Source organism: Neomonachus schauinslandi, chromosome 3 (genome assembly GCF_002201575.2).
Source record: "Neomonachus schauinslandi chromosome 3, ASM220157v2, whole genome shotgun sequence".
In the NCBI taxonomy this organism is placed as follows: Eukaryota; Metazoa; Chordata; class Mammalia; order Carnivora; family Phocidae; genus Neomonachus; species Neomonachus schauinslandi.
The window spans coordinates 162,689,929-162,714,367 of NC_058405.1; the positions used below are offsets into that span (position 1 = coordinate 162,689,929).

The 24,439-nt window shown below is 37.3% G+C and overlaps 1 protein-coding gene across 4 annotated transcripts in view; it reads left to right on the forward strand.

The window, feature by feature from the left end:
- The window catches only part of PARD3B (par-3 family cell polarity regulator beta), a 996,466-nt gene that overhangs the window by 470,498 nt on the left and 501,529 nt on the right, over nucleotides 1-24,439 (forward strand). For all 4 annotated transcript variants that reach the window (XM_044913701.1, XM_044913703.1, XM_021703002.2 and 1 more), the window contains exon 4: nucleotides 1,404-1,513. In XM_044913701.1, coding sequence (XP_044769636.1) covers nucleotides 1,404-1,513 — 110 coding nt within the window. The remainder of the gene's footprint in view (nucleotides 1-1,403; nucleotides 1,514-24,439) is intronic.

The window sequence follows — 24,439 nt, forward strand, 5'->3', positions numbered from 1 at the left end:
GGACTGGGACCCTATTGTCTTGAGATTTTTAAGATATTTTCTCTTCCACTTATTTTCTTTTAATGTCTCATTCAAGAGAGCAGCCAGCCATACAGCCATTGCTGTGTCAGTTGCTTAAGAAATTCTTAGATGGAAATGGAGGAATTAGGGAAAAATGTAGTGAAATGTTTATTAATAAAAAAGAAATAATGGACCGTAAACTTGGACTTTATAATACCTTTTGGTTAGTGTTTCATCCTCAGTAGCAGGTTAATTTCCTATTCTAAAAGAAGTTATTTTTTAAAAAGCAACAAGGATAAGAAGAGTCTGAACAAAGATGGAAGGTATTAGCGTCTATATTTTGTACACAGAATAAAAATGTTGGAGCACATATAAAAATCAGATTTGTAAATAATTTCAAAATGGATTCACTTTTTGTAACTGTACCATAGAAAATGAAATATGAAAAAATGTTCTTTTAAGCAGCAATAGCTCGAGAGAGTTGGGGAAGATTCTGCAGAATATTGATAAATGGAGAATTGCATTTCTACTGTTGCCCACTTTTTCCCCACAGCATGCAAATAAAAAGTTAATTTTTACATGAGAGCAATTTTTAGACCACAAAAGGACTTTTTTGAGAGTTTCCTTTACAGTGGCCAATTTTGTATGAAACAAATTATTTTAGGCCTAATTGCAGGCAGACTAGTTAGGTCGCCAGCTCTGTTAAGGTTGAATTTCACTTGAACTTTCTAATAGTATGATCTTTTCTCAGAATTTAATAACTGGCTCAAATATTTAATAGTGGAAGCTTTCATTATATTAAAAAGAAATCAAGATATATTTTTAGAAGAACTAACTTATTTTCCTTATCAGTTTTATCGACTTTGGGAGAAAAGGAAGAGAATGGAGCCAATCTCTTTCTGTACTTAAATAGACATTAATGCTATAACCCCAGCAAGTAATATATTTCAGTGTATATCATTATTCAAAAGATTTAGGAAGCACCAAATGGCAGCAATAACTATACTTCTAGCTCTACTGAATAGTGAATTGCACTGACTGTGTGAACCTCTTCACTTGTCTGCTGGATAACCATTCTTTTTAATACTCAGATACATTCTCTAGATCAGTTGCAGTTGCACACTGTCAACTTCTGCATTGCCTAATGGTTTTTGGTTAAGTACAATGACTTGTTTTGAAATGCAAGTGGGAAAGGATGAGAGTTGAAAGATTTTGTTTCTATGTGTCAGTCTATAAATAGATGACAAAAGATCATTAAATGGATTAATTTACAAGCATCCTTAGAAATAGAATGTTTTTACATAAAAGCATGTTGTAAACCTTTTTAATTAAATTGCATTGTACCATGCACTCTCTTCTCCCCAGGGTTCTGTTGACCTCTCACCTCTTATTTTGTCCTACAGGCACTCCATTGCTGGTGAGGAGAAGCAGTGACCCAGCGCCAGGCCCACCTGCTGATGCCCAGCCAAGTGCTTCACACCCCAGTGGCCAGAGTCTGAAACCTGTTATTCTAGTAGGTATCCTGCAGTTTGCCTTTCTAATGAAAGATCAAAGTGCCTTACCCATAGACTAACTGGGACTTCACAGTCTTAAGTAAGTTGATCATTAGAGAGTGTTTGATAGGACATATAGTATTAGTAATAGCAACTATGAGCTATCACTAGAACTTACATTCTAACAATTTACATAGCACTGATTATGTGCCAAGGACTCTTTTAAGTGCTTTACAATAAGTCGTTTAAACTTCCACATCAAGGTGGGCACAAATTTTTGCCTCCATTTTACTGATAATGCCATTGAGGCAGGGGGAGGCTTAGTAGTTTATCTAAGGTCACAACTAGTAAGTGACACAGTCAAGAATTTAACCCAGGTGGTTTGGCTCCAAAGTCCGTGCTCTTAACCAGCACACCACACTGTTGAATTTCCTCCATCCTCCTGTTTTAGTGATGCCCAAGGATATCATTTTATATATCTTCAGTGTGTTAATGCAGGGCTTTGTGAAGTCCTGCCATGGTGAATGGTCATAGAGTTTCAAGATACCAATACCATGTAAATGTGGTGCTGGTACTGGGTTTCTAGAACTCAACATCCAAACGAAAGAAAAATAAAATTATATACCAGAAGTGCTTATAACAAGACGCACTTATAGCTGATGGGTTAAATGGAGAATGAATCCTGAAGAGATGATGTCCTCCTTTCATATGGTACTGTCGGATCTTTCTGATAAATCCTGAGTCACTTGGAAGAGTTGTGACTGTGGTCCATCCTTGGAAATAGCCTGAGAGTTAGATTTTGGTTAATGGGTATATATTTTTGCAATAGGTGATCTTCAATAATGTAGCCATATTTAAAAGTTTCCTAAAAGCAAGGCTCTTCCCCATTTTAAGTCTCACTGTCTATAGTGCCTTAAGAAAAAAAGCAATATTTTAGAGTTATATAAGGATGCTGAATGAACTAACCGGATTCTCACCAGTTTGGTATAAAAGGTTCTTCTCAAGAACCAGTGCCAATGTATATGAGTTAGGAGTCACTATACCAAACCATTGAGTATTTACTAATAGGTTTATGGCAATATTTTAGCATATTTCTTTCTGTAAACAAGGAAGCAAGTGTCCTCATAGTATTTTATTTTATTTTTTTTAAAGATTTTAATTATTTATTTGACAGAGAGAGACACAGCAAGAGAGGGAACACAAGCAGGGGGAGTGGGAGAGGGAGAAGCAGGCCTCCCACTGAGCGGGGAGCCCAATGCGGGGCTCGATCCCAGAACCCTGGGATCATGACCTGAGCTGAAGGCAGACGCCTAACAACTGAGCCACCCAGGTGCCCCAAGTGTCCTCATAGTATTTTAGATGTAATGTCTCCCCACCATCCTTTTAAGAAAACATATTTAATGGAACATTACTTTAATAAAAATCAGGTGTATGGGTTCTACTTTAATGGTGAGTTTAAACAGAAACAGTATTTAACACACTGATTGAGACTGTGTGAAGCCCAAGTATATTGGATTGAAGGAAGAGAAGCTATATAAATGAGAAAAGTTACAGTTTACTGCTTATTTTTACAATGTCGGTACACCCCAAGTCAGAGTGTATCTGATTATGTTATCATCATTTACATGCAGAGAATCACCAGTATTTAGTTCAATGTTTTTATCACTTAGGTTCTGTGTTTAGACTAATTGAAAATACTCAATAAGGCTTTCCCTACAGGAAATGAGGACTAGTATATTTCTGATAGATTACATATTCTTACCAAACTAGGATACCATTGAATTCTAAGTTGAGGTATTTGGTGAGGGAGTATATTATTGCTAGCAAAGATGCAAATCCTGATTCAAGAAGAAAGGCTGGCTCCCCAAATCCTAACCGTATGCAAGTTACCAAGCAGTGGCTGAGTCTGTCTGTATCAACAGTAAAAAGGAAAACACATTTCTTCCTTTCCTCAGTGTTCTCTGTGGCTGATGAAATGCAGACCCCGAAGAATAGACTCTGGTCTTTGACTTGCCACAGAACACTGGCACATCCTAGCCTTCTCCTTTTTCAGTTGTAAAATAATGTCCAAGCAAACTTTAAGCCTTAACAGTCCAAGGTGCAAACATTGTGCTTATTATTTATCTTTCTATTTCTAGTGCCAAGTACATGGAGGGTGCTCACTGTATATGTGTTAGACTTAGGAATGCAGGCACATATTAGTCTGGGAAAAGTTCTAGAATTTCTCAGCAGTTTACCCACCTTTTCTAATTTGGCCATTCTCTCTGTTCCCCAAAACAACTACCAGGTAAAGTTGTATCTGCTCCAAAGTCTGGTTCACCTCAGGCAGGAAACAGTTTAACTGCTGTGCTATGAAAAGCAGGCAAAGTTAGAAAAGAAGGACATTTAGTTGAGTCTGTTTTTACCCAAAAGAAAAATACGTGTGTGTGTGTGTGTGTGTGTGTGTATTATGATTCTGTTCATTTATTCCTGCGTATCCTAACTCATGGACTATTTAGACTGCATTGTCCCATATTATAGCCATGGCCACGCGTGGTTATTGAGCACTAGAAATGTAATTTGAGTGTAACATACATAATGGATTTTAAAGATTGAGATATAAAAAAGAGAGTAATATGAAAGACCTCATTAATAACTTTTATGTTGACTACACATTGAGATAAGACTATGGTATATTAGGTTAAGTAAAATATATTATCAAAATTATTTTCACCTGTTTCTTTTTAAAGCATGGCTGCTAAAAACTTTAAAATTAGATCTATGGCTCACATTCTATTTCCATTGGACAGAACAGCTCTAGACAGAAGTAAAATTGGATATAGCATTAATGAAATGGTTTGAGACCCTTGAGAGAAGTTCTTGGAGTTGCATATCATCTCTGGGGTAACAGTATGATTAGGTTTGCCTGGGGCAGTCCTCATTCGTGCCTGTTGTTCTGGCATAATTATTAATAGTGTCCCCACTAACTCTCAGAGGTGTCCATGCACGGATGATAAATTATGTGGCACCCTACATATAGCCCCATAGTCACTTTCATTGTTTGCTCAGCGATAAGAGGAGCGGCCTTTCAAGGAAACCATGGGAACACAACCACAACTCTCACACCGGAGCACACTGCAGAGAGGGGTTTGTGTGGCCAGCCCCTGAGCCCAGGGAGTACAGAACTGGAGACTGCAGATTCTTTCCCATCTCTCAGATTCCATAGTTCCACTTGGTGCTTCCTCTGCAACTTCAGCTGCACCATATTTGATGCCCATGAATTAATAAGTGATGATGAATATGGGGAGTGTGTGATAATTCAGCCATGGTGCAACTAACATGGACAATAATTGCTTAAAAACTCTGTTCAATTGCATTGCATTTCAATATCCAAAGGAAGAAAAACAATCAAAATTTCCATTCTCTTAAACAGAGTGTTCACATGTAAGTAATTCACAGATGGCAGAGTCCCAAGTGGGTTATGTTCAGTCATTCCCAAGAAATGAAACTTACTTATAACCCACAGCTTAAAAAGCTGGAAGGATGAATATTTGACACATTTGATTATGTTGAAATATTGCCTTTAAAACCACAGTTGATGACTGTTATTTTTACTTGCACTTCATTAGGCTTATTATAGCAGGAGGAACTTTCTCTGATGCCCAGAGATGCATGTTTGTGAAAAGTTGGAGAAGTTACACTTGTTTTCTGGCTGGTTAAATTATTACAAATTGGTTATTTAAGATGTACACCCTCAGATAAGGTGAAGTTTTAAAAAGAGTTCAAATTAGAAAAAATCAAATTCTCTACAAGTCTCAGATTCTGTGTATTGAAAAGCCACCAAATCTCACTCTTTGTTACTTAGGGTACCACCAGCTAAACAGCATGGAAATTTATTTTTTTTCTTCCTCTTTTCATAAACCCATCAGTTAATCAGAATAGCATAATTATTAATGTGCAAATCGTAATGACTATTTATCTTTCAAGGCAATAGAAAATCCAGTTCTACTGACTGCTTTTGAATTAAAGAAAGGGAATCCTGGGGGCAAGATGTAATAGTGGGAGTCTGCTTATGGGATGTCTTACCTCCCCTGCCTTGATTGTAACCTGGTGTTCTTGGCTTAAGGGCATGCTATAAAACCAGGTTCTTGAAATTGATGTTCCCGAATTTGTGGGTGGAAGAGAACTCTAAAACAGATGTGATTTTTTTTTCTTAATATCCGGTTAACTACTATGGTTGTTTTGTGTTTTAATGACTGTTTATAGTTTCACATTTAACCCCTAAAGCAAAATGATCCTGCAGGGCGAGTAAATTAAAAAGTGGATTCCTGAAAATTATAATGCTGCGGTTGTTCTTGGATAGTAAATGACTTTGTTTGTTCTAAAACTGTTACTTGTCTTGCATCACCAAAATAAATTAAGAAAATATTGGTCTGTCTTTTAAAAGTTCATATCTACAACGTATACATTTTCTTTTTTAAAAATAACATGGCAATACTTTAGGTTATTAAATTGGGAGTCCATGAATGAGTGTCAGAGGGTCTGTTAACTCTGAAGTTTGATGCTATGGACCGTTGCACGTGCATGCATTTTTTTTGTGAAGGAGACTCTATTACTTTTTTTTTTTTTTTTTTTGAGTCTCTCTCAATCTTATCAAATTTTAAAAGGAAAACAATGATCAAGAACTACTTGTTTGCAGGTTTAGGATGAAACAACGTGGGAAAGCCGTCAATCCTCAGAATTTGATGAATGATAGAGATTAAGAATGCAGTAGGAATTGACACCACCCCCCCAAATATTGAATAATTAAGGCTATTTCATCTTATTATCACCTTGCCTATCCAACACATAGCATATAAACTCAAGATGTAAGGATGAATAGAAGTTTTTGAATTGCTGCTTTGAGAGTTCAGCAATAACTCTTCAGTGAGTAGCAACTGATTCTCAGCAAGAGTAGGATTGGAGGTAAAGGGAAGACACCCTGGGGAGAAGTGTTTCCAGTGGTCTTGCATGTTAAGGGAGATGAGATGGTTCTTGCTAGTTTTTCCTATTTTATCAGCAAAGATAGTGGCAGGTAGCTTCAAGTGGGAGGAAGCATTTCCAATGAATAAGAGCGTTCTCTTTGTGTTTTGCAGATAATATGATGGAACATTGATTTGAGAAATTTTCCTTTGTGTGTCATATACATTGAAATCATCATCAGTGTTGATCTTGGCTTAAACATTTTCAGATCCATGAAAGAAATCATTGAAATATTAGAGAGAAATTTAAGTGGCTTGGCTTTTAGGATTAAAATCATCAAATTGTCACTGAGAGATGTGAGAGGACTTTTAGTTGTGGGTTGCTAACTGTCAAAACCCAACATAGAAACTTAAAAATTTTGAATAACCAAATCATATTTTTCTTTCCCTTAGATATACAATTAAGTAGCTATACAAACATTGATATAAATTAATTGTTGTAGACAGGGATGTAGATTGGAAGGAAGGCTCTATTCATTGTCTTCCAATGAGGAGAGATGGATACCAATGAGTAAAAGGGAGGAAGAAATAGCATGTAATATATAATTGCATTATTTAGAGATACTGAAGCCTACAAAAGGTTTTTCTTTTTTTTTCCCCCCTTCCTGACACAGTGATTTAATAATAGTCCTGGTGTTTGTAACTCCAGCTGTTCACACTGTGTGCTGATAAGACCAAAGCTTGGCGACACATTGCAACAATGGTTTTTATATGACTTTGTTTTCAAGAGATAACACTGCCATCCAATATTTCATGGGGCCAAATGTTTACTTAGTTTGGCAAGTTGAGGCAGCTTAATTTCTGAAGCAGTTATGTTTATAAGACTTGAGTTCCAGGTGGGGAAAATCCAGAAGCCTAATTTATTCTGCAACAGAATTTTTCACCAAATCTTACAGAAGCTGGTGAAACAAATTTGGATTGTCTGAATGTCTGTACCATGACTAATAAAGGAATCTGGGAAATGTGACTCCTGTTTATGTGTATGCTCCCCGATCATTCTTCTTGGGTCTAGTCCAGAACTGAAAGTTTAAAAGAAGGACCTCTATTCAGAGGTTAGTTTCAAAAATTTAAAAAAATAACCATGACATGTCATCTTTTGCTGTTTAAATTGATCTGCTTGTAATGAAGATTGAAAGGGGGCACCTCGGTGGCTCAGTCAGTTAAGTGTTCAACTCTTGGTTTCAGCTCAGGTCATGATCCTCAGGGTTGAGATCAGCCCTGCTTCGGGCTCCATGCTCAGCACAGAGTCTGCTGGATATTCTCTCTCTCTGCCCCTCCTCTTGCTTGGGCACTCTCTCTCTCTCTCAGAGGAAGGAAGGAAAGGAAGGAAGGGAGGAAGGAAAGAAGGAAGGAAGGAGAGGGAGGAAGGAAGGAGAGGGAGGAAAGGAAGGAAGGAAGAAAGGAAGGTCTTAAAAAAAAGAAAGAAAGAAAATTGAATGAATTTTGCTTCCATGTCAACATAAATTGATTAATCCTTTAGATGCCCAAGACCTCTGCTCTGTGCCATCTGGAGAACTTAAGTTATGGTCCTTATCCTAAGGAAACTTACAGCCTGGTTTTGATGACCAAATCTGAAGCGATTAAACAACCCTAGCAATCTGTAAGCAAGTATCAAATGATCAAATAATACATTTTAAGGATCAGAATTTGTGTCCTTTGCCTTTAGTCTGCACTCTGCTCAGCCTCCCATGCCCCTCAAGGGAATTCCCATGTGCAGAATCTCTGTTAGCTCTTATCCCACTCAAATGTAACTACTTATTTACACGTCTGGTACAAGACGGAGCTCCTCAGAGGCATGAGTCAATATATTCATTTTTGTATCCAAGCCCCCAACACCTGACACATAAATATATGACCAGATAATTAAAACTGTTACTTCTGAGATAGAATGAATTCGACAACTTTAACACATCTTGTAGAGATGTGCATGCTTGTGTGGATGTGTATTATAGATGTGAATGAATATATGAATTAGAATGTGAAAATCATGAAATTACCTGTCCAACATACTATTTTGCTCCCTAAATAGCTTTAGTTTAGAATTTTCTGCTTTAGGACAATGTGTTACCTGTGTTGACAAGGGGAGAGAGATGTTTAAACACAAATTCTCCACTTGGAATTAAAATGTGGGTTGATGGCTCAGGTCAGCAGTTTCAATTGTGAGAACTACTTCATCTCTTTACAGTTCTAGCAGTGATTTCACAGAGAAATTGGCTCTGAGAAAGAACAGAAATTATAAGACAACAACAAACGTTGATAATTTAGAGATGAACATGATAAAGCTTAACTTTGCTTATGCCCTTGATATATGAACAGAGGATAGAAATTAATATGTATGCAAAGGAGTCGATTATCTGAGCTCTACGTCTTTGTCAACAAAACTGTGAGTTCTAGAATCCAAAAGTCCATGATCTTGGCAGTTACAGCTTTGTAATTTTCTAAAAACTGTGTTCAAAGAATTTAAAAAATCCTTGATTAGACTGGAAATGTCTGGACATCCTTCTTGTATGCCTACCACATCTGCAGATTTCCCCTTCAAAATATTCCTTCTATTCCGTCTTCTTTAAGAGGTTCTTCTGGTTTCAAGTGATTTGGAAGAAAAGAAGAAAAAAAAAAAATCCTGGTATGTGAATTAATTCAAGAATATGGGAACATTTACAAGGTGTTTCTTAGTGAAAACACTAATGAACATCTCATGTTAGTTGTGTGGGCAAATGTAATTTGACAGTGTTGTTTAAAATTTGGTAAAGGTGATGTTTAAAGTAGCTTTATTCTAAAGGTCAAGCTCCTGTGTTCTGATTGCAGCAATAACTCGGTGATCCTGAGTAAATTATTTAAATTGTGCTTGATTTCCTCAAATTTCATGTGACTAAAAGGAAATAATAAATAGAAATCCTATATGAACTTCTGTTGTTCTTAGGAACTGAAACATCCCGACTGGCAACTTCAGGGTTCCCGATGTGAATTAACTTGCTGGGTATGAATTCAACTTTAAATTTCCTCTTAATACCTCAATATTTGTAATTGTTCATGGAATGAGGTTGTATTTCTATCCAAAACACCGAAGTTTATTTTTATTGGTCAGGGTAATAATATTAAGGTAGGGGTGTGTGTGTGTGTGTGTGTGTGTGTGTATTTAAAAGGCCAAATACACAAAGGCAGCAGTAGAAAAAACATACACCCATACATAAGCACACTTAAATTCTGTAGAAGAGAGCAGAACTTAAATCTGAAGGTTCAAGTACAAGTAGATCATGTTGCTTTCAAGTGAAAGCTGAAGGGTATGGATCATATCTATGTCTCTCTGTTCTGATGGACCTTCCATGTTGTGGACATTTAGTGAAAAATGATGGCATGGAAGGAAAGAGTTCATGGGGTTTATCTTGGAAAGATGCAAAACTATTGTTATTGAGAGGAAAAGATTTTTTTCCTTGAGCATGGTGTGATTCTTAGAAATCTCTTCTGATGGGGGATTTCTTTCTTCTCACAACATAAACTCTTCTGAAGTACAAGTTTCATTTTGGTTTTTCCTTTCAAACTTTAGTCATAGAATGACACTGTACAGACATTTAAAAGATTTCTCTCTTTCTCAAGAGGGTGGCCCCTTTCCTAATACCTCTGTACTTGTAAATAGAATTCTGATTTAGATGAATCACATTTTAAAAGTAGCTACTGTGTGTGTTTTACGCTTGTGGAAACATACAGCGTCCTCATAAGCAGCATGTGAGCTTGTCACCATACAGCTTTTGATGTCTGATTAGATGATCATAGGGACATCTGGAATGAGTTAGTTTTGAAGTTACTCGTGTGAGGCACTAGAGAATCCAAAGCCTTCTGACAGACTTGAACCAGTAAAAACATTGCTACTTTTAGCAAATCTTTTTAAACTTGCAACTGGCTGATGATTTTCAGACTGACATTGCCCTGATGTTTTCCAACTGACTTCCCAGCCCTCTTTTCCCTACAAATCTCCCTCCTTTCTAAGCAAAGAATGGGTAAATGGCATTTGTTGCAAAAATCATGAAGGATTATTCCCCTTTAAAGTGAGAAGGCAGATTCTTAAGCATCCTAAGTCAGAATTGATGGATTTGCTTCTAAAGAAATTGTGTTGTCTCCTTTTCTTGTGCCTTTAATTTCACTGCTGTGGCGACCACCCATGCCTTCTTTTTTTTTTTTTAAAGATTTTATTTATTTATTTGAGAGAGAGAGTGAGAGAGAGAAAGAGCACAAGAGGGGGGAGCGGGAGAGGGAGAAGCAGACTCCCCGCTGAGCAGGGAGCCCGATGCGGGACTCGATCCCGGGACTCCAGGATCATGACCTGAGCCGAAGGCAGTTGCTTAACCAACTGAGCCACCCAGGTGCCCACACCCATGCCTTCTTAATTTAAAAAAAAAAAAAATGTATTTGGCCGTCAGCTATGTTCTATGAAGATCTGAACATCAGTAAGCATCCAAAGCATTTCATACTGCTATAGTGTGGTTGCACATATCTAGAACACCTATCAAAAGTTCATACATGTATTGAGTCAAAATATCATTTGAGGCGCCCCTGGGTGGTTCAGTCGGTTAAGCTTCTGCCTTCGGCTCAGGTCACGATCAGGGGGCTGGGATTGAGCCCCACGTCTCGCTCCCTGCTTAACAGGGAGTCTGCTTCTCCATCTCTCCCTGCCCATTCTCTCTTTCTCTCTCCCTCACTCTCTCAAATAAATAAAATCTTTTTTGAAAATGTCATTTGAATAGTCTCATTATATATAGACATTGCTTAGTTAGGGGTTCTTTCATTTGCCCAGTGGGGTTTTTACTAGTATGAAATGGTTCCTTATTGTGAATAAAATGATTATATACCTGTAAGTATATGAACCTATTTACAAAATTTGACAGGTCACTCTCCTACATTGAAACAACTCACCATTTCCCATGCCTCCAGGATATATTTTAAATTTCTTGGTCTTGGTAGGACTTTTTTTTTTTAGTGTGGTAAGACACACATAATATCTACCATCTTAACCATGTTTAAGTGTAAGTAGCACTAGGTACATTCCCAATATTGTGCAACCATCTGCCATCCATCTCCAGAACTCTTTTCATCTTAAAAGACCAAAACTCTGTACCTATTAATCAACAGAGAAAGAAGAATTAAGTTATTTTCTTTTTTAGTGTGGTAAAATATACATAACATAAAATTTACATTTTAATCATTTGTTGGTATACCGTTCAGTGGCATTATGTACACTCACGTTGTTGTGCTGCTGTGAGCCACGATCCGTCTCCAGCATATTCTCCTCATCCCAAACTGAAATTCTGTACTCTGTAAATAGTGACTCCCCACTTCCTTCTCCTCCAGCCCCTGGTAACCACTATTCTACGTTCTGTTTCTATAAATTTGACCATTCCAGTTATTTCATGTAAGTGGAATCATGCGATATTTGTCCTTGGGTGGCTGGCTTATTTCACTTAGCATCATGCCTTCAAAGTTCATCCATGGTGTAGCATGTGCCTTAATTTTCTTCCTTTTTAAAAACTGAATAATATTCCATTGTATGTGTAGACTGCATTTTGCTTATCCATTCATTTGTTGATAGACACTTTTGTTGCCTTCATCTTTGAGCTATTGTGAATAATGCTTCTGTGGATGTGGGTGTACAAATATCTTTCAGACCCTGCTTTCAGTTATTTTGGGTATTCACCCAGAAGTAGAACTGCTGGATCATATGGTTATTTTGAATTTTTTTGAGGAACCACCATACTGTTTTCTACAGTAGCTGTATGGTTTTATATCCTCACCAACAAAGGCACAAGGGTCCTCAGTCTCTCCATAATTTAACACTTGTTAATTTCTATTGTCTAGATAGTATCCATCCTTGCGGGTATGAATTGGCATGTTAGAGTCTTGATTTGGATTTCCCTAATGACTAGGGATGTTGAGAATCCTTTAGGTGCCTATTAGCCATTCATATACAAGTGTCCCCCACTATCAAAAGTAGAGTGTCCCAATGAAAACCTTTTGTAAGCCGAAATGGCATGGGTGCAAAAGCAATTACCATGAATTTATAGGGGGACAGTTTTGAGCATTCCCACACCCAAAAAATAATGTCTCCTAGGCTTTTCTAATACCTTAGGACACATCTTGCTAACGGTTACACAATAAAAATCATGATAAAGCACAGATACTCACACAGTTGAAAGCTATGGCAGCCTGATGCTGAGTGTAGTTCCCAGGGAAGGGGCTTCATGGTGCCACTCTGGCTTCTTGGGGTGCACACTGGCTATAAAAAATACGCTATTTTCGCTTTTTTTTTTATCAAAGCAAAAATCCTCTTTGGGTTTCTTTTGGTTGGTGAAAACAGGTACTAATGTAGATCTTCTGTAAAAGGAAAATGGTGTAACATGAACTTTCAAAAAGTGAGGGGTACCTGTTATCTTCCTTGAAGAAATACTGATTCAGTTTCTTTGCCCCTTTTTAAATTGGGTTGTTTATTGTTGTTGAGTGACAGACATTCTCTATATATTGTGGATATGAATCCTTATCGTATAGATGATTTGCAAATGTTTTCTCCCGTTCTGTAGGTTGCCTTCTCACTCTGTTAACAGTTTCCTTTGGTGCACAAAAGTTTTTCATTTTTGTGAAGTTGGTTTGTCTACTCTGTTGCTCTTGTTGCTTGTGTCTTTGTGTCATATTCAAGATACCATCACCAACTGCAATGTTGTGAAGGCTTTGCCCTATGTTTTCTTCTAAGAGTTGTATAGTTTTAGCTCTCATGTTTAGGTCTATGACCCACTTTGAGTTAATTTTTGTGTATAGGGTGCTAGGTAAAGGTCCATCTTCTTTTTTTTTTTTTGCATGTGGATATCCAGTTTTTCAGCAACATTTGTTGAAAATACTGTTTTTCCCGCATTGAATAGTCTTGGTACCCTTGGTGTTCAAAAGTATTTATTCACATTAGCAAGGGTTTATTTTTGGGTACTTGGCACAACTTTTTACAACGTAACCACTACCTGTATGTTCAGCGCATCTCTAATCACAATATGCACACCATGCACACCATGCACACTGTGTAGTTTTCACATGCACAAACAGTGCTTCTGTCTGTGTGTCCTTGCCCAGCTGTTTCTTCTGTCAGGTGAATGACAACTGTCATTCATCCCTCTTTCCCCTAGTACATGTCCAGTTTTCTTTCAAACCCTAGTGTAATGGTCTCTTTCTTTACTAATCCTTCCCTAAACCCTTTCTGCTACAGACAGAATTAACTACTTCCTATCCAATGCACACTAGCATATCTTTATTATAATCCTATCTTATGTTATAATATTCCACATTTTATATCTCTTTACTAGACTCTGAGTCACTAGTGGGTGGATCACATTTCCTCTACATACCCAGAACATAGCATTGTGCCTAAAGAACAGGGGTTACTTATAAAAGGTTTATATAAAGAATACAATACATTATCTGATCTCACAATAGCCTACTTAAACCATGAAGCAATTTAATTGCAGTTTTAATAGCATTAATCTGCATGCTAGGTCTGCCAACAGATGGCCACATAATAGTACCCAGGATGTCTTGGAGTCAGGTACTTTCTTTGCTCAGTTTCAAGTTCATGTCAGATGTAGACACTTTATTATATATACTTAAATATATTATTTTATCCCATTACAATATGCAAGTTCAGCTTTATTCACTCTGTTGTATAGGTGAAGAAACTAAGGCTCAAACAAATTAACTCATTTACTGTAGATCATATTACTAAGTAGCAGTGCTAGCATTTTACTTCAAATATGTCTTAATCCAATATAGCCTCTTTTCATTCTATCACTCAAATGTTAGCTTTGCAAGTAACACCCTAGAGTTTATACCTCTGTCCCATTGATACTGTCATTCCTCAAATGCTTTGGGCAATCTTTATCTGAAACTTCTTTCAAAGCCAGTTTATGAGCCTCTTCCTAAAAAGAAAAAAAAAATAATTTCATTATTTTATAACCACACTTTTATTTTTCCACCAAAAATGGTCTCATTCTATTTGATGCCAAAGTGTATATTGTAAAGTGGGTCTCAAATAACTTGGTTATTTATACAATTTAGATATTCCTATGAAGCAGAAAGTTTTGCCGTCACAAAAAATCTGATGCAGGCATTAAAAACATTTATGAAAGAACAGATTCAGATGTGCTTAAAGTGGCAGAGTTTTATAGCCATTCTTTTGTTTATCCAATTGTCTAGTGGTTAAGACAGCTAGGCTTTATCCCTGACTCATCCATTGGCTGTTTGTCAAGTGCTTAGGCAAATATAATTTTGTTCTCTGTCTGGAAGAAGAAGATTGTCTTCTATCTTGCTCACAATGGAATTGCAAGGTTAATGCTTTTTATCTTGAGTATAGCATTTAGCAGACTGTGGGTGCTTAATGTATGTTAATAATAGTGATAATAATGAATGTTGATAATTAAAGGTCTCTTATAATTACCAAATTTCTAATGTGTGTTAAATATAATTAAAGGGAAATGATTTAAATTAATATGCATGCACACAAAAACTAGAGCTAGCCACAGCTTTTATTTTTAGCTTCTTAACTAATGTCATGGCTGTGAATCCAGTATTAAGAAATTCAATTATGACGACAGTTTCACTAGGGTCATGTATGGAGAATCCATGCAGGGTCTGGAAATGAGGAAGGCATATGTTTGAGTTGAAAAACATGACTATGGATGGGAAACCACAAGGAACTTTTGTGATTGGAGCTTGACCACATGAAATTGTGCATTGGACATTATTATTATAATCTATCCCTGTAATACTGTTTGTGAGTTCTAGAAGAGAAAGGTACTTTTCTTGGAAGTTGGGCACCATCCCAGGAATGGGTAACAAAACCCTTCTGCCTGGATGGTCTCTAGAAGACATAGAGGGAATAGAGGAAGCAATAATCATAAATAACTTCCCATGAAATTCACCCTGGAGATTCATCCTTTGAATTCAAAGCAGTATTACTTCATAAGGTGCTAGAGTGGTAGGCGAGAGTGGGAGACCCTGAGAGGCTGCAGGCTGCAGTGGTTAGTAACTTGTATTATTAATTGTAACTTGTATTATTAATAACTTGTATTAAGCTTGACGACTGGTTCAAATCTAGTTCTGCCACTGACTGGCTGGTTGATTTGTGTCAAGTATTTCCCTTCTTTTGGTCTCACTTTGTTCATCTATAAAATGGCTATGATGACAGTAATTACCTCATAGGGTTTTAATGAGAAGTACATGAGGGATTATTTGTAAAAATTCTCACTATGTATGGCAAGTACTATATATGTTTGTTAAATATATGTGTTGGAAGGGTAGTAGGATAGGTTACACTATAGAAATAATTCTAAGAGCAATCTTTTTCAAAGATTTGATTTTAATCAGGTTCAGCTTTAAGGAAGGCACTTAGCGTACAGCTAGAAAAAAATACTGATTCCAAAGTTGAATTGTAAATGCATATTGAGTGTCTTTTGCTTGTAGAGATCCTTCTGCCCCTCGGTGTTTCCCTGGTTTGCTCTTCCTGACCCTCTATCTTGATTCGCTTTGCCCACTGGTCTGTGTCACAGGTACCTTCCCATTTGCTGAGACCAGCCTAAACCACCATCCTCGCTGTAAATCCTTTCCCCAAACCCTTCTCTCTGGCAAAAGTTAGCTACCGCTTCAGCAGTATTTTTTTAAAGTAATGTATAATTTGGCATTTGGTGAGATCATGATGAAAATATTATTGGAAGAAGCAGTATTTAATATAGGACCAAAATATCGGAGGCCAGACAGAAGACACGGAGCGAGCACAGCATTGGCACCTGTCATGTCATCCACTGGTCCCTACCCAGCATATTCTGCTCTTGAGCAAACGATTCCCTCCTCAGTTCTTCCTGCCCTCTTCCTCCTCTGTGAGATTGGTCCACACTTCTGTCATGAACAGTGTCATGAACACTTACCATTTTTATTTGTAAGTTTCCCTCCTTCCTCTGGAGTAGAAGTGCACTAAGCGCAGAGAATGTGCTTTTTATCTTTGCAGCTTGACACTTAGCCCTATGGTAGGTGTTGCATAACTGACTGAATGAATGAATGAAAGTAGATAACCAAGTGGAAAGAAAGAAAAAGTGAACGAAATATCAGTTTTTTATACATTAATATTTTTACAGAGAAAGGATTTTAAAGGTAGTATTTAAGTAAAGAATAAAGTGTTTTTAGGGACGCCTGGGTGGCTGAGTCGTTAAGCGTCTGCCTCCGGCTCAGGTCATGATCCTAGGGCCCTGGGATCGAGCCCCGCATCAGGCTCCCTGCTCCACGGGAAGCCTGCTTCTCCCTCTCCCACTCCCCCTGCTTGTGTTCCCTCTGTCACTGTGTCTCTCTCTGTCAAATATATAAATAAAATATTAAAAAAAAAAGAATAAAGTGTTTTTAAAGGTGTGTGTAGTATCCTTTTGTGTGTTCTGCATTCACTGTCAAGTGGTAAACAAATGGACTTCATTCAGCATGAAATTTATCTGTATCTTGTATCAATATCACAAAGGAAAACAGAGCAGACATAGACCTCGGAGTATTAGGTTATTTCTGTGTTTTTAATATAGTTCAAACTCCATCTGTCCAAGTCACTACCTACATTATTCCACTGTAAATGTGATGGCAATCATGGGGGAGGGGGTTTATTTAGAAAAGATTAGAGTTGTCCAAGTTAAGCCTCCGCTCGGGGCTTTCTTAACAATTTGAAAATAATGGAATTTAATTTAATTATCTGTGTATATTTGGGAGAGTAATCATAGAACTTACCAAAACAACCATTTAATGTCAAAATCTAAGTTTTTTCCGGATTTCTAAATCTCTTTTGATGAATAGCCAAAGTAGAAATTAGAGGCTTTTTGCAAATGTATTCTGTTGAACATATGAATATCAGAAAAAATTTGTTCTGGGGCCAGATGTACATTTACTGAATATCCATAAAGTATTTTCCAGAAAATAACAAATAGAATAAATGCTCCTTCTATTTTTTTTTTCTTTAGTTACCTTTAGTGCTTAGACAGATAAATTGTGAAACCATACGATAGCCATTCCTTGTATGACTGCACCCCACGTTGTGGAAACTCCTGAATGGAGTGTTTTGTTTTGCATCTACCACACATAGTTAAATTGATTTATCGCATCATGTAACCTAAAGCAATTTACCTCGGGATTGCCAAACTGATTCTTGGTCTTAGAGTTCCTACTAATTTTCAAATTGGTGGGTCAAAAATAACATGTAAAATTAAATATTTTAAAGCCATAAATCTAGGCATCAATTTCAGTAAAAAATTCTTCTAGCTTAATTTGAAGAAAAAGTTTGCATCATTTTAGGACCTTGCATGATTCTCAACTGATATTATACCTAGGTACCATTATGGAAAATTAAGGCTTTTTAAAGCTTTCCTCATGTTTTCCCATTTGGGGCTGTTTTCTGACCTCTTTCATCCATAATCTTGGGTTGATTCTGCAAAATCATTCATAATGTCTTTCTTTGTTTAAGAAAGATTGTGCCAAGTACCTTGGTTTGTGCTGGGGATTAAAGCTGAATAAAACATGTGGTGCCTGGGTGGCTCAGTTGGGTAAGCGTCCAACTCTTGATTTTGGCTCAGGTAATGAGCTCAGGGTCATGAGATCAAGCCCTGTCTCAGGCTCAGTGGAACCTGCTTAAGATTATCTCTCTCCCTCTCCTTCTGCCCCATCCCCACTCTCTCCCTTAAAAAAGAAAAAAAAACTGAATAAAACATGGGCTTCCTGACTGCCATGGAGCTCTCATTTATGATTTTCTCCCTCATCCACTGAGGAGTACAGACATAAATAGAAATTATGGTACAGTGATACAGTATGGCAGGTGCAATGATTTTCCTATGTACAGGGGAAAATCTCTAGAATAGTAACAGGAATTTGAAAATAATTCTTCAGGGATAGAAGTTTTATGGACATGCAGAGTCTTCAAGGATGAATGGGAGGCAACCAGGCCCAATCATGGGAAATGCATTTTAACCGGAGGTTAACAAAAATAAAGACAGAGATATATATGAGACATAAGATAGTTTTCCTGAGGAATTACAAATACTTTGGTCTTGCTGAGAGAGGAGGGGCCAAATCCTGAAGAACCATCTATGTTACACCTAGGAGCTTGACTTTCATATGTTACATAAGAACACTGAAGGGTTCTAAGTAAAGGAGTTAGAAGTTCAACTTTGCAAAGACCAGCATAGGGATAAGAAGATACTTAGGAGTTCGTTGTAGTATGTGATTCAGGGCAGAGGTGGCAAAGATCTGAATTAGATCACGATCCCTTTATGCATATAAACTCAGTGATTGCTTCAGTAATAATTACAAAACATCCACAACCATGCTTACTGTGTGCCAGTCCCCATTCTAAGTGTTTCAAATATATTATTCTATGTAATCCTCATAACAGTCCTATGATATAGGCACCATTTTTTAAGATTTATTTATTTATTTTAGAGAGAGTGAGCACTTGTGGGGCAGGGGGAGGGGCAGAGGGAGAGAAAATCTCAAGCAGACTCCCCACTGAGTGTGGAGCCCGAAGTAGGGCTCAATCTCACAACCCTGAGATCTTGACCTGAGCTGAAATCAAGAGTTGGATACTTAACTGACTGAGCCACCCAGATACCCCTGATGTAGGTACCATTTTATATCCCCATTTTATTGATAAGGAAATGAGGGACATAGAGATTAAGTAAAGGTCAAATTAGTCATAAAGCTAGTAAGTGGCAGAAACATTTAGGAAATACAATCCATAGATCTTGGATAAGGGGTAGAATAATTCCCAGATTTCACTTCTTTGGTGAAGCAGATGAGTATTCTACCAACCAATATCCAGAACTTCAAATCAGCTTGTAGACACAGATACAAGTAGAGATCGTTGGAAATCAAAAAAATAGGAGTTCAAACCTTGAAGTCATTGATAACCTTAACCTGTTTCAGTGGAGGAAAGTGGGGTAGAAACTGTTTTGCTTTGGGTTGAGAAGGAAACTGGAGGCAAAGCAGTGGAAACAGCATTTAGGGAACTTAAAATAACATTGGGGAGAACACATAGTTAAATTTTTTATGCTATTAACAATTTAAGAACTCTCAATTTCAAGTGATAAAAGTACAATTTAAAATGGCTCAGTCAAAACACAAAATAAAATTAAAATAGTTCAGTCAAAAAGTCATGAAGTTTTTGTTTTGTTTTGGGGGGGGTATTTTTGTATTTTTGTTTTCTGAAGAAGTTGAGTGTAATCTATAAGCATGTCAAACCTCTGCATCTCCGGAGGTAAGAGATGCAGCTGAGGCTTCAGGAAAAACTGAAATCAGAGATTCAAGTAATTGCCTCTGCGCTACATTCTTTACTAGATTTCATCAAGGTTTTCTGTAGACCAGCTTCTTCAACACAAGGGAAACATGGCTGCTCACAATTCAGTTTTCCCATCTGCAGAGAGGCAGGAATTCTGTTTCTAGGCTCCAGGAAAGGAGTCTGATTAATCGGCCACTTAAGCCAAACCAGGGCACTGAGGCAATGGAGGGAGTAGTCGGCAGTCACAAGATATTGGCTACAGAGTCCCCCTGGGGGAAGAGCAGTTTCCAGCACAAGGAAGATTGGGCAGACATTCCTGTAGATGTATCGCCAGAGTGAAGGCCAGGTCTGAACAAGCAGTAATGGCAGCGAGTGCAAGACAAGCTCGGTGCCTGAGTGGAGAAAGGTGGCTTGACGTGGGTGGTAAAGGATGAGTATCTGGTAGGCATGGAGAATTCAGTGAGCAAGTTGATATCATCAAGTTGAGCTTGGACAGAGGCAGAACTTCTGGGGCAGAGTAGAATTCTGAGTGCACTGTTTCTCAAAGAGTAATCGGAAGGCCACTGGCCTCAGAAACACCCGAGGAGTTTGCAAAAATGCCAGTTGCTGAGTTACACCAGTCTGCTGAATCAGAATCTTTGAGAGTGGGGTCCAGGGTATCCGCATAGTAGACGAGTTCCCTTTATGATGTGCGATTTCCAATGGGAGAATGGTGTGAAATGCACTTATAAAGAGAGACCAGATCTGACCTGTGGGGGGCAACTTGCTTGAGCACCAGGAGATGTGGTCAGCTCTCTCAACGTGGGTGCAGAGGTGGGAGAGGCCCTTGGAAGCATAATCTCTGGGAATTTATTTAAAGATGTGCCGAGTGGAGTGAAAAGATCACAATATACTTGACAAATTAATAAACACACTGGGTTGTGAAAAACAAATTAACATTTTGTATGAAATTGTGAAGTTGTAAACATAAAAAATTTAAAAAGGAGAAAGGAGGTTGGGGGGGGGAAGAGAAGGAAGAGCAACAGACCTTCTGTTGAAGGGAAAAGGAGTGGTGATACATGAAGGACTTTTTAAAAAATAGGACCATTTAACACAACTATAAAGGCACCCTGACATGATACGTTATTTAAGACACAAGCATGTATTTTTATTCATTTGCCTTTTAATAAATCACATTTAGTATCATCAGCCTCATTGAATAAGTAGACAAGGAGAAAACAACCACCTAACCATCTCCCTAGAAGTTGTTTTATCTCAGGCCACAGAGGCAATAATTTAGGAGACAGACTCCCCTGGGTCTGGAAAAGTTATGCATCTCAAGGATAACTGACATTCACCTAATGTAAGAACAGATGAAGTTTCCACCAAAGATTCTGTGCATATTCTTCCCCCTGTTTGGCTGAGGCACTAATCTTAATCTGATTGTGTTGAACAGAACAACCTGTCCTTTTAGCATTTCTTTGTCTGGCAGGAGTTCTGACATTTGGCTGCATGGTTAACATCAAGCATGAAGAAATTAGTTTCTGGTAAAGCAGTTAAGATAGGTATTCTGACATTTATGGAAAGCTGTGTGGAGGAATTGGTGAAGCAGAAAACTCCAAACCACAGATCACTTGGCTGTTTCTACCTGAGTTCCTAATACATTGTGTTCAAGTTCAACAATACAGGCAAATGTGTTCTGGTTAGAAATTGGGGGAACCCCCCAGTTTGTGGTCTCAGTGGCCTTGGAGAGGAAGTTACTTAACTTCCCAGGGACAGTTTCTTCATCTGTAAAATGAGAAAGATGATAGGATTAAAATGGGAGTTCTCTTAGAATACTGCTAGGAACATAAATCGGTGTAACACATTTGGAAATCATCAATGATCTTTATTCCCAATGTAAGAATTTATATGGAGGAAACATGTCTCTCTACTTTTTTCCCCATATTTAAAGCTTTTCTTTAGTTTTAAATCATCTGATCTCGAGGAGTGTGTCTAACTTTTATTTTCAGGTTTTCATCTCTCTTAGATGGCCAACAAGACACTGAAAGAGTTGGAACCAGCTTGGGGTTAGCTTACTCTGAATCCCAAGCAGTGCATGAAGGGTGGGGCAGTTGTATGCCTGAACAAAACTGGTGCTTCTAACTGGAAGGGAAATAAGATGAATGATCTTAATAAAAAACCAACACTCTCCTCTGGGGTCATCAAAGACTTCTTTGCATCCATTTTCTTCTGTTGTATTTTCTTACTCTTACTCTGAATACCGGGCTTTTTTTTTTTTTTTCTTTAGTTACAGGCATTGGAAGTATGTTTCCCAGTCTATGGCTTGTCTTGTTTGCCCTTATTAAATAATTTATTTATTTTGTTATAGATAGGTTCTATTAGTTTTATTGTTGTGCTGTGTGTGTGTTTAAAGAAATAATTTCTTATCCTGAGTCACGATGATACTTCTCACTATTATTTTTTCTGAGAATTTTTAAGTTTCTCTTTCATATTTAAGCCTTTAATTTACCTATCAATTTTTTAAGTGATATGAGTTAGGATCTATTTTTATTTTATTTTTTGGTATTGTAGTGTCATTTAAAATAATGAATGTTTGTTGAATGTTATTTCTGTGTTCATTTAGATGATATTTTCCCCCTTTAATCTCTGAAAGTAATGTATTCCATTAACACATTTTCTGCTGTCCAACCTTTTTTTAAAAAAGATTTATTTATTTATTTATTTATTTATTTATTTATTTGAGAAAGAGAGAGAGAGGGTGGGTGCATGAGTGGGGGGGAGGGGCAGAGGAAGGGAATCTTTGAGCAGACTCCCCACTGAGTGGGGAGCCCAACCAGGGGTCCACTGGATCCCAAGACCCTGGGATCATGGCCTGAGCCAAAACCAAGAGTCAGACCCTTAACCACTGAGCCACCCAGACACCCCCTGCTGTCTAGCCTTCTTTGCATTTCCATGAAAAAGCCTCCTTGGCCATGATGGACTGTGTTTTATATATTGCTGAATTTAACTTGCTAATGTTTTATTTAGGGCTTTATCATCTATGTAACTGAGATAGTTCTGTATTTCAGGTTTGGTTTGGCATATGCTTTACACACCTTATGTAAGCTTCACAGAATGAGTAGGAAAACTTTTATCATAATTTCCCCTTTTCTCTGAAGTGATTTGTTTTTGGTATTGAGATTGTGTTTTTTGTAAACTCCTCTATTCAGTCTGTGGTAGGAGTGTGTGTGTGTGTGTGTGTGTGTGTGTGTGTGTAGAATGGGGCATAGGAGGAGATAGCTTGTTTGTCTATGTAAATTTTGGTATGTTGCCAATAAAAACAAAAAATTCCTGAAATGTATCTATATTGTTTTAAAGCTCCAAATTTATTTGTATAGTCTTAGAATTTTAAAATAATCTCTATTTGTGTAGTTATGTTCTCTCCCATCCCTAAATTGTTAATTTGTAAATTTTCTGGGTTTGTTTGTTTTTTTACCTTTTTTACCTTGTCTTAATGGAGATTTGTCTATATTACTAGTTGTTTTTAAAAGTGTTTTCAGGGCGCCTGGGTGCCTTGGTTAAGCGTCTGACTCTTGGTTTTGGCTGAGGGCATGATCTCAGGGTCATGAGATCAAGCGCCACATCAGTTGGATACATAGCTGGGAGTCTGCTTTGATTTGATTCCTAGAACTGCCAGATGGTGACAAGTGAGTTTGCTTTGGCATTTTCTTTCTTGAATATCATGATGGACTCAGACTTTTATTGATGTAGTGTGTTTTGATCAATCACCATCATTCTTTTTGATGCCTCAGGTTTGGTGAGTGAGAATCCCCTTCAGATTAACTTCTTGGTTCTTAACATGACTTTTAATTTTTACAATCCTCCTTGCTTTCTGGAACAGCCAGATTTCCAAAGATCACCTTATACCTTCCTTTCCCCAGACCTGGCATTAGTCTTCTGTCCAAAGATATGTGGTGAATGGTATGAACTTTGACCAAAATCCAGATCTTGGGTGTGCATTTTTTCCTTAGAGTATGTTACTTCTACACATTTTGTGGCCAGAGTTAAAAAAAATATGAATATATGTATTTAAAATCTTGAGTGCAAATAAATATCTCTAATTCACTTTTAGCACTAAGAGTTTATTTTATTTGATTTGTAGTTGCTTCTCTTTTACCTCAACAGTCTTGATTGCTGTTAAATTTAACATAATTACTCATTTGATTTATCATATAAGTTAAAAAGTTTCAAAATAACAGCACTGATATAACTATAAATAACAAAAGGTGTACTATCAAAGTGTTTTCATCTAAAGTCATTTCAGATAAATCTTTTCACTTTGTAGTTATCATGCATGTGTGTGCATGTATGTGTATGTGCGTGTACATAGATACAGACATGTGCACTTAGTAATTTTTAAAATAAATTTTTCTTATTCAGAATTTCTGTCTTTCTAAACGTGACTATCACTTTTACATTTATCATTTACTCATCAGCACTCTCGTGCTTCTTATTTTTTCTATAGTTTTAAATTTTTTCTTTAAGCTCAGAACACTGGTCATTAATATTTTAAAGTCATTAGTTAGACTTAGCAACTGCTTTCAGAAATTTTTGTACTTGTGTGACTAATGCCTCACCACGAATTGGCTTTTTTTTTTTTTTTTTTT